At 39.5% G+C, this 10,000-nt stretch overlaps 1 protein-coding gene across 1 annotated transcript in view; it reads right to left on the bottom strand.

Moving 5' to 3' along the window:
- The window catches only part of LOC137989308 (uncharacterized), a 92,923-nt gene that overhangs the window by 64,137 nt on the left and 18,786 nt on the right, over positions 1-10,000 (bottom strand). Inside the window, exon 3 of the mRNA XM_068835134.1 lies at positions 1,350-1,532. Coding sequence (XP_068691235.1) covers positions 1,350-1,410 — 61 coding nt within the window. The 5' untranslated portion in view covers positions 1,411-1,532. The remainder of the gene's footprint in view (positions 1-1,349; positions 1,533-10,000) is intronic.

Below are 10,000 nucleotides of genomic sequence, written 5' to 3'. Positions count from 1 at the left end.
TCACCTGTTTTACACAATGATTGTCATGGTGCGGAGTTTAAGACGTAGGCGAACTGACTTACTGGACGTAGGCGAACAGACGGTAGGCGAAACGACCCGTAGGAAAAACGACCGTAATTCCAATCAACATTGTGAAACTATTTACAAAAACATCTCACATTGATACCTACAATACTCGATCATCCAAGTCGCAGCTACTAAACTGTGGGCTATAAAGAAGCCGTTTGAACCTGCTGTACTGTTCAGGATGTCACTTTCCTGGATGTTCTGGCAGTACACCAAGATTTGTCTTGAGAGCTTTCATCAGCTGCTCAATGACGTCATAACTGAGAGCCACCTGGCGAAGACGTATTTCGTTGATGCGGCGTTGATACTCGTAACGTTTCTTGGTACTACTCTGCTCTGCGATGCATTGTGAACACAGACACGCAAGATCAGTTTACGAATAACTTTTGAAGAGATTCGTGGCCGCCATGTTGTTTATTGTACGGGTGGCTCTCATGCTCCCTCTTCCTTTTTGAAATGCTCAGCACCAGGCTTTCTTGATTTTTAAAAGTGGGCACGTAAACTTGACATGAATTTTTTTTCCAAATATGAAAAAGTCGGCTCGATATAGGCATTGATGCATTGGTAAGCGAAGATGTTTTGACATGAATATCTGGGAACTTGATATGAATATTAAAAAAAAACTTGATGTATAAGTATATCGTTTGACATAATTAACATCTGACAATTTGATATGAATATAGGAAACTTGATTTATAAATGTATAGTTGACACATGAAATTGGCAATCTTGATATTTTGTCACATTTGGACAAGCATACACCGGACAAAGCTATCCGGCCTTTGAACAACTGCATAGGTGCACATCTGTGATCTTTGTTTTTTATTTTAAAATTAAGTTCCATGTTTTCTTTAGAAACAAGAGATAAAAATAAAAAGGAGAATGGTTTAAAAATTTCTACCAAGAAAATTACTTTATGTAATAAAAATCATCATGGTTTACAAGAAAACAAGAAATTGAAATCTCTCTGCTGGAATCTTTCATGAAAGGAATGAATGGTTCACAGTGCAAATGTGTTTCCTTCTTTATGAATGAAGGAGTAGTTTCTAAAGAAACTGTGGTGCTGCGTCGGTGGGGAAGTAGTATACAAAAATTTGGTTTTATCAACGGAGTTGATAATGTAAATTGGCCACCGTACAGAGATTCTAAAAGCTGACGTTTCAAGCGTTAGCCCTTCGTCAGAGCTGACGAAGCTCCGTTGATAAAACCAAATTTTTGTTTCCTTCTTTACCTTGTCAGCTGAGAACAGAAGAGGTAAATATCCATTTTTGTAGCCAACTTACCCACTCTGACCACGAAATTACGATAGAGGCAGTAGAAGATCACTTCATTCACTGGCACCATCCTTCCCAAGTCAACTTGCCACCACAACAGGTACGTCGCAGTCCCGAGGTTTCCATCTACTGTACGGTCACCTCGATCAGCATATGGTGTAGCACTTACTGGCTTTCTAAAAGCAAGGTTTCCTTAAATTGAACAGAGATAAAAACATAGCAACATACTTGGTAATCTGTGACCCTACCTAGGATGACTTTACTTTTGCCCTTTTGTCGTTTGGGAAAATTAAGAATGTGACGAATACAAGCACCAAACAAAGTACAATGTAGCATCTGCTTTACTCCTTTTGTTGATAATAACTTTGGTCGAACCATTGTCAAATTGCCCAGTGGACTGGTACTTGCATATCCACAGAGATTTGACAATGTTATCATACGGTTATTGGGCTCTTACATGATCCCGGTTGATCGAGATGGATCGGTTACCAAGATTAAATTGGTTTCTGTTCATATGGCGACTTTAAGCCCGCTTTCCGAGATGAAAATTTTGTGACGCGACCTATTCAGGTGTGAAATGTAACAAACAGGCGTGGCGAGAATTTCTCGATTTTCTTTGTTTAAGCAACCTAAAATTAATTTTGACTTTACGTTAACTATCAAAGGAAACTAATCTAAGCTTCATTATCGAAGAAAAGAGAAGTAAAAACTCGGTAATGTCCGTTTTATCACGAAAGTGTATTGTATTATTTTCCTCCCGGTAACCGCGCTGACCACGATGAAGAGTTCATATAACAAAATTTTCAGCCCGTTACCGAGATCTCGGCAACCGAGCCAACCCGCTTTCTCATACGAACACATCGAAGCTTTTACAAAGGATTTGGAGGCGAAGCAACATCTCGGAACCAGACCAGCCGGGCACATATGAATGGGCCCTAAACAATAATTATCGCAATATCTAAGACACCTTCTATCAAGCTCTGGGACACTATTTGATTAATTCCCGCTCATTTAATGCTCTCCATATCTTTGGCACATAGGTGCATTAGTAAAGGCGACTTTACGACTTTCAGGTATTAGAAAAAATTGGTATTAGAAATTCCGGGAATTTCAAGTACATTAAAATAATTAAAATATAAAAATGCTGCTGAGACGAAATTTTGACTTTTTCTTGTTTTTGCTTTTCGTGACCTTTGAAGGCCAATAATTACGCCTGCCAAATTTGAATTGGAAATTCCAAATGAAAGTGCGCTTTTTGGATGCATGCTTTTCGCGAACGAGCGAACGCCATTACTTGTCCCAGTGAGATCCCAGGGAGTCCGTGACATCACCGTATCATCAAAACCAAAGTGCTCTGAGGCGAAGTGACAGCTCCACACGTGGAAAAATATCCGCGAATTGGAATCTCTTTGCAAACCCCAAAGAGCAATTATGAACTGGCCAAGTGGAAAGCATTTGTTCGCATTCACAGCGACAACACCAAGGGGCTTTTCAAGATCTGCTCAGTTCATCAGGGTAATAAGCATTAATATTTTTGTTACCTTTTTGGGATAGTAGAGGTTAAGAGTACGGACCTTTTAGAGTTAAATAAATACAAGTACAAGTACGCGAAATATCAACCTCGTTCCCAGGATCTCTATTGTCGTTAAGAAGGCAAAAGACAAAGAGACCCTGGGAACGAGGTTGCGCGAAATACACGTTTTTAAGATAAGTAACGTAAGGGGTGACAGGCAACACTGATTCCCTTCCTGTGTGAAAACATGTATAGAACCTATTATAGTTTTGCTCAAACGAGCAGATGATTTTTCCTTTTTGTTGGAAATAATAGGTGCTTACAAGTAAAGGCTTTTGAAATCAATGTGAAGTAAAATCTAACGGTAATACAGCGCGTGACTTTTCGACCGAACTTTTGTCATTATCAAACCAAAAGTGAAGTATAAATATAAAACAAAGAAGCAAAAGTATGTAAAGTATAAAAATGTAAAAAAGAGGTGTTAAAAAACATGCAAGAATAACATAATTAAATTGATTAAAAAACTTTCGCACGAAATGAGTCTGGCTGTACATTCAGACTGGGTCTCAGTTTGTTAATAAAAAAAAAAGATTTAAAAAGATTTCTTAAATGAGACAGTCAAACTTCTTGCACTTTTTTAAGATGGTAAAATTCTTGGTAAGATCATTGGGCACATAAGAACGTTTCACACGGAAATGTTTTCCAATAGAGGAAGACGCATTCTTGTGCTCGTCTACGCGTTGATGCAAATGCCGCCGCGTGTAACCAACATAACTTGCATTGCACATGCCACGTTTAAATTGATAAACAATAGATTGTTGGTTGACAATAGGCGGCTTGACGTCGCGCAGTTTCAGAGGTTGTTTGATCTTGTGGCTGACAAAGTGGGCTGGACGGTCACTTCAGCCGATATTGTATAAGTGCCGATTCAGAGGAAGAGAGAACACTTGAGAGAACACATTAGTTTATTAAATCCAAAGTGGAACAGGGACTTGTGACCACGCATGGCTACCTAACTTATACGAATAGAAAACAGTACATGATACATGACAAACATTCCTTCATGAGGTTCACACATATTCTACATCCCCCTTTGTAAAACAAATCAATGCAGACTGTAATGAAACTAAAGAAACCGAACAAAGTTAATAGAGAAGTACACGCTGAAAGAAAACGAATGTAACTAATTACACCGAAAGTAATTCGTAGTTCATCAATCCCAATAGTTAATATCTAAACCAGTCCAAGAATCACGGAAGTTAAACGAGTTTCTCCAATCAAGTAACAAAATCTTGATATCTGGTATTTGGTCTTGAGATCCGTCCAGACCCAGTGAAAACAAGTGGTCTTTGAGCATTGCGACGCGAGAGGCAACTGGAAGAGGAAACATTTGCCGTAGACGTTTATGATGGAGATTTAACTGGAGTCTCGGGTCTGACAGGGGTCCTTACAGGAGAATGCCGAGGAACTGGATACTCGGCAGGTGTCACCGGTGGAGACTCAACAGAGGAGAAAGGAGAAGCGCTCTGGTTGGCTGCTGCAGGAAAAGTGGGAACATTCTGATTGGTTGGCGGAGGAGGAGCAGGAGCACGTTCTGGAACAGCCTGAAGATGTCTGCGGTTTCTGCGGCACTCCCTCTCTCTCTCTCTCTCTCTCTCTCTCTCTCTCTCTCTCTCTCTCTCTCTCTCTCTCTCTCTCTCTCTCTCTCTCTCTCTCTCTCTCTCTCTCTCTCTCTCTCTCTCTCTCTCCCTCCAACATTCAGAATGTAGGACAGCGGGTCTGCAGTGGGTTGTTTCACAATAACAACTTTCTTATATCCTCTGCTGGTGTGAAGTCTCAAAACCTCCTGAGGATTGAGCGGTAGGAGAGGTTTGGCGCCACGATCGTAAGAGGCCTTTTGCTGCATACGCTTGGATTTGAGGCGCGAGAAAACCTGTTTGTTGTTGAGGACCCTGGGAGCAAGGAGCTTGTTAGCAACTGGAAGAAGGTACCTAGTGCAGCGGGACATCAAACGCTGCACAGGGTAACCAAGAACTTGATCTCGTGGTCGTAGAACATTCCTGAGATTAAGAAGGCCAAGCAGAGGATCTAAACCATCTTTCTTGCATTTGTTGAGCAGGTTCATGGCATGCTTCACTGGATTCTCAACCAGGCCATCGGACTGTGGGAAGAGAGGGCTACTGGTGACATGATGGAAATTCCATTCTTCGGCAAAGCTTCTAAATTCTCTACTGAAAAATTGTGGGCTTTTGTCGGTCAGCAACCTGCATGGAATTCCATGAACAGAAAAGTGGCGCTTCATCTTCTGAATAACAGTTTTGGTAGATAAATCGTGGAGAGAATTCATCTCGAACCAGCCGGAATATGAGTCAACCAGAATTAAGTATTGCGTTGATTACCAATCAAATATATCAGCACTGACAAGGGACCACGAAAGCACCGGAACCGGGTGGTCCAGAAGCGGCTCTTTCTGCTAGTGTGGTTTTGCACTGTTGCAATGCTGACACGAGGCTATCGTACAATCAATTTACAGCTTCATGGAGGGCCAGTACAACATGTCCTTTGCTCTTCTCTTGGTAGCATCTGTCCCTGGATGACCTTTGTGGAGAAACTGGATGTATTCTTTGGGCAAGGAATTTGGAACCACAACTCTGAGGCCCTTCAGGATCACTTCATTGTCTACAATCAGCTCATCTCTTATAGGGAAGTAGACTTTAACATCTGGGGTTACACTCTTGAGCTTTGACGGTCAGTCATTTGCAAGGAAATGAGCCACTTTTTGCATAATGGGATCTGCAAGAGTATGACTCTAGAGCTTGGCCATGCGTAAGGGAGAGATCGACGAGAAAGATAACACATCAAGCTGATCGTCATCCTCTACACCAGGGCCCGGTTGTTCAAAAGCCGATTAACGCTAATCCCGGATTAAAAATTAAGCAAGGAGTTTATTACTCCACTACTAAATGCCGTTCAACGTTGACATTTGGCAAAACTTTACATTAGAAGAAGTCAATCTTGAAAAATAAAAATAAGCAAAACAACCTCTCACCAAAAAGTTGAAAACATGAAACAAAAGTTTACACTAATCCTGGATTAAGCTAATTGGCTTTCAACAACCGGGCCCAGGTTCTTCAGTAATGCAGGCTCTTGACAATGCATCCGCTACATGAAGCTCTGTTCCTCTTCTGTAAATGAACTTCAAATTGTACCTCTGAAGCTGTAACAGCATACGTTGTAGACGGGCAGGTGCAGTACGAAGAGGCTTGTTTACAATTGCCGTAATAGGCTTGTCGTCAGTTTCAGTGATGGCTTCTCGACCATAAATGAAATCGTGAAATTTCTTGCTTGTTAATGTCGCAGCGAGCAGTTCTTTCTCGACCTGCGCGTATCGAGATTCGTCTTCTGTGAGAGCACGCGAGGCAAAGGCCACAGGGTCCCATACTGAAGGTATACAGCACCAAGGCCACTCTTAGAGGCATCGACGGAGAGCGTAACAGGCTTTAAGGGGTTGAAGTTCTTAAGGACTGGTGCTTAAGAGATGTCAGATTTCAGAGCTACAAAAGCTTGTTGCTGAGGATCCTCCCAAGTCCAGTGTATATGTCATTCCGAAGCAATTGGCGTAGTGGCGCAGTTTTCTCACTAAGATTGCTAATGAACTTGTGAAGATAGTTGATCATGAAGAATAAAACGCAAACAGCAGTTACAAACATTTTCTTGAGCTACATAACTTTTATAAACTTAACGTTTTGTATGTTACGACATACATCAACAGAAGTGGTTACTATTCAGTTACAGATAAATATAAATTCAAAAATACAGCTGTACGGACTGGGAACTAACGAAATTGATTGACATAAAACGACAAAAAATATGCTAATAATAGAGATAAAGTTTCTCGCTGCCAACGTTTTCATTTAAGGCTGGCCTTATATCACGGATAAACAGAGACTCTTTAAATTTACAATGCATATCTGATCGACTAGTTGCTAATATTTCAAAATGATCCCACTTAATTATATGGTTGGTTAAGAAAACACGATCAGCAATTGCAGATTTGTGACAATTTGTAGTATATCAATTTTAAATGTAACCTGTGTGATGCAGGTTATGTTGGTTACACGCGGCGGTATTTGCATCAACGCGGAACCGAGTACAAGAATGCGCCTTCCTCTATTGGAAAACATTTCCGTGTGAAACGTTCTTATGTGCCCAATGATCTTACCAAGAATTTTACCACCTTAAAAAGGTGCAAGAACAAGTTTGACTGCCTCATTTATTTCATTTTTATTTTTTAATGAACTGAACCAAGTCTCCATGTACAGTCAGACTCAATTTGTGCGAAAGTTTTTTACATTTTGAATTATGTTATTCCCTTTTTTACATTTTCAAACTTAACATACTTTCACTTGTTTGTTTTATACTTATACTTTTCCAAAATTTTTTTATCGTCACTTTTGGCTTGTTAATGACCAAAGTTCGCTCGAAACATTGTTCGCTTTTACCGTTAGTTTTTACTTCAAATAATAGGTGGCTCTTTAAAGATTTGGCCAAGTAGGGGTTGACATTTTCTGAGTAAATTTTTTTTTCAGGTTTGACACTGATGTCTGGTATTGTTTTACAAAAAGCTGTTGTTTTTGTTTTGGTATTTAATTCCTTTAAGCACAGAGTCCCTCTTTGTCAATTTGATTTCTGATAGTGGTTTTTCTACCAAATTGTGTGGGTAACCTCTATCCCGAAAATGTAGTTTTAAATTTTCAAATGTTTTCCTTGAAATTGTCTTTTGAGGATTCATAGGGCTTCACCTTTTATTGCTTGGTGGGTGACAAGAGGTGAAATCCGTATATTGGAAGCTCTCCGTTGGTTTAACATGTGTTTTTTGATCCTTGCATCTCTTTTCTTTTTATACTATTGTGTCTAGAAACACAGTTACAGTGGCAGATATTTCTGCCGTGAATTTAATCGTAGGGTGATGTAAATTTGCTTGTTCAATGGAAGTCGCTATGTCCAGTTTACTCATGTCCCACAGGGAAAAGACATAGTCAATGTAGCGTTTCCAAACTATAGGTTTTGAGACGGCTTTGCATAAAATTTCTGTTTCAATTTTAGCCATTCATGAATAATTGGCAAAAAAAAAAAAAAAAACGCTGTCTTGGTTCTCATGGTTTGCCTTGTAGGCGGCAGCTTCTTCTTGAGTTGCGAGTGGCTCTAAATCTTTGTCATGGGGTACGAAACTGGCCTCACTTTCCTCGAAAATCGCTCTACTCCTGTCTGAACTCAACTCCGAACCGTCCTCTGACGAAAAAGACGAAGAACTTGAAGAAAAAAAACATTTCTTTTTACTCTATTTACTAAAAACCATGCAAAAAGACTTCGCTGGATGATGAAATGAAGTCAAGGAGGGAACGCCGCTTGACAAAATTGTGGCCTCAAGTACTTGTCGTTCGAGTGATGGCGGACAAAATTTGTGCACTTTCGGGAAGCCTTTAAAGATGTAAATCATCGTCAGGTTAGCTGTGGGCACCTTTCTTTGTCAAGTTTAGGGTCTAGTCTTTAACTAAGGGTGAAAAAATCGAATATTTCGTCGCAGAAGCACTTTCATTAAATCGTAAAGGCCAAAGAAAATTTATCTTTTATAGACCGAATGCATAAATGGCGGCCAAAAAAAACATTCTTTTGTTTAGGTGCTAATTAGCCTCACTAGCTTCGTTTGCATGGACAAAATACAAAAGAGAGGCTAGTAAATCTCATAAGCACATAAACAAAGGAATACATTTTTGGCCGCCATTTATGCATTCGGTCAATTAAAGGCTGTGTAAAAGTGATACAAACTTCTCCTGACGAAGAAGTCTTCTTTTAATGGCATGTACCACAGTAGTGTAAATCGCTCATATACGGCTGCAAAGCATTTGCATAAATTTTGCATATTGGAAATAGAGAGTTTGTATGGGAATGGCACCTTATTAAAAATGACGGATTTAACGATGAAATGATATATGAAATGGATCATATATGAACTGCGGATATGAAATCAAGTGAACCTATGATCTTCGCACTTATGTACGCAATTTTTGCAATTGCGTAGAGAAGCTCAGTTGGTTAGAGCGTCGCACGCGCACCGGTATCGCGAGGTTACGGGTTCAACCCCCGTTGAAGTGCTGAAATTTTCAGGCTTCTTTACGCAATTGCAAAAATTGCGTTCATAACTGCGAAGATCATAGCTTTACTTAATGACGGATTTGATGCAAATGAGGCGGGAACCTCATTAACGTCCGCCATTTTGTTTTGGAGGGAAGCAGTTCACAAAAACGTTTTGTGGCCACTTTTAAGACGGAGCTTAGTAACCGTCTGCTTTTGTCACGGACGTGACCTGGGCCCTAGTGATATTAGTAACTGACAAAAATGGCGGCGGGGTCGCTATTTGTGCATTCTTCTGGGGAAGGAATATCTCTCTGCTGATTTGGATTCGCATTATCCTGGAGAATTGTGCTTTAAAGTGTGCAACCTGGCATAAAGCAAGTGTTTCAAGGGCAATAGACATTGTTTTATGGGTACAAACGTAAAGAATGTAGCGACGGTAAAATGATCCCAAAATATGTTCACAACACAACAAGAGATCATTTTGGAACCACTTTGAAGGTGAGGAATTAATTTTTCTAATCAGTAATATGGAAAGAGACTAACGTAATTTATTAATGTTGTAAACTTGAACGTTTTCTTATGAGCAAAGTGTTTAATTTTCTAATTAAAGCAAGCTGTTGGCCCTCTTTAGTTAGACTACGTACAAATCTACTTTAAAAGGTTCAGCATCTAATTTCTCCTAAAAGTATCATCGATTGATTAAACGTACACTGCTGCGTTATGAGAATAAATAAAATCATTAGCTATGAAGAAATCTTTTGATAGCTTCCTTTTTGAGCTTAATTGCAAGTCAAGGATAATTTTTACTTCTTATTTTACTACTTTCTATTTTAGTCATTGTTATAATTTTCCCAATATTTGGAGTTTTAATATGAAGAGACATATTGATCTCTGATACAAAAATTAATTTCCCACCTTTTATTCATCAATACAAACTAAGTTAATTATTGTACAATGTAACTGAAAATTCTATGATAATAAATTATTAACTCTAGAATGCTTTGCATGA

The sequence above is a fragment of the Montipora foliosa genome, unplaced genomic scaffold (assembly GCF_036669935.1).
Source record: "Montipora foliosa isolate CH-2021 unplaced genomic scaffold, ASM3666993v2 scaffold_451, whole genome shotgun sequence".
NCBI lineage: Eukaryota > Metazoa > Cnidaria > Anthozoa > Scleractinia > Acroporidae > Montipora > Montipora foliosa.
The sequence above is the reverse complement of the archived record's forward strand: the minus strand, read 5'-3'. Positions and strand labels throughout refer to the sequence as shown.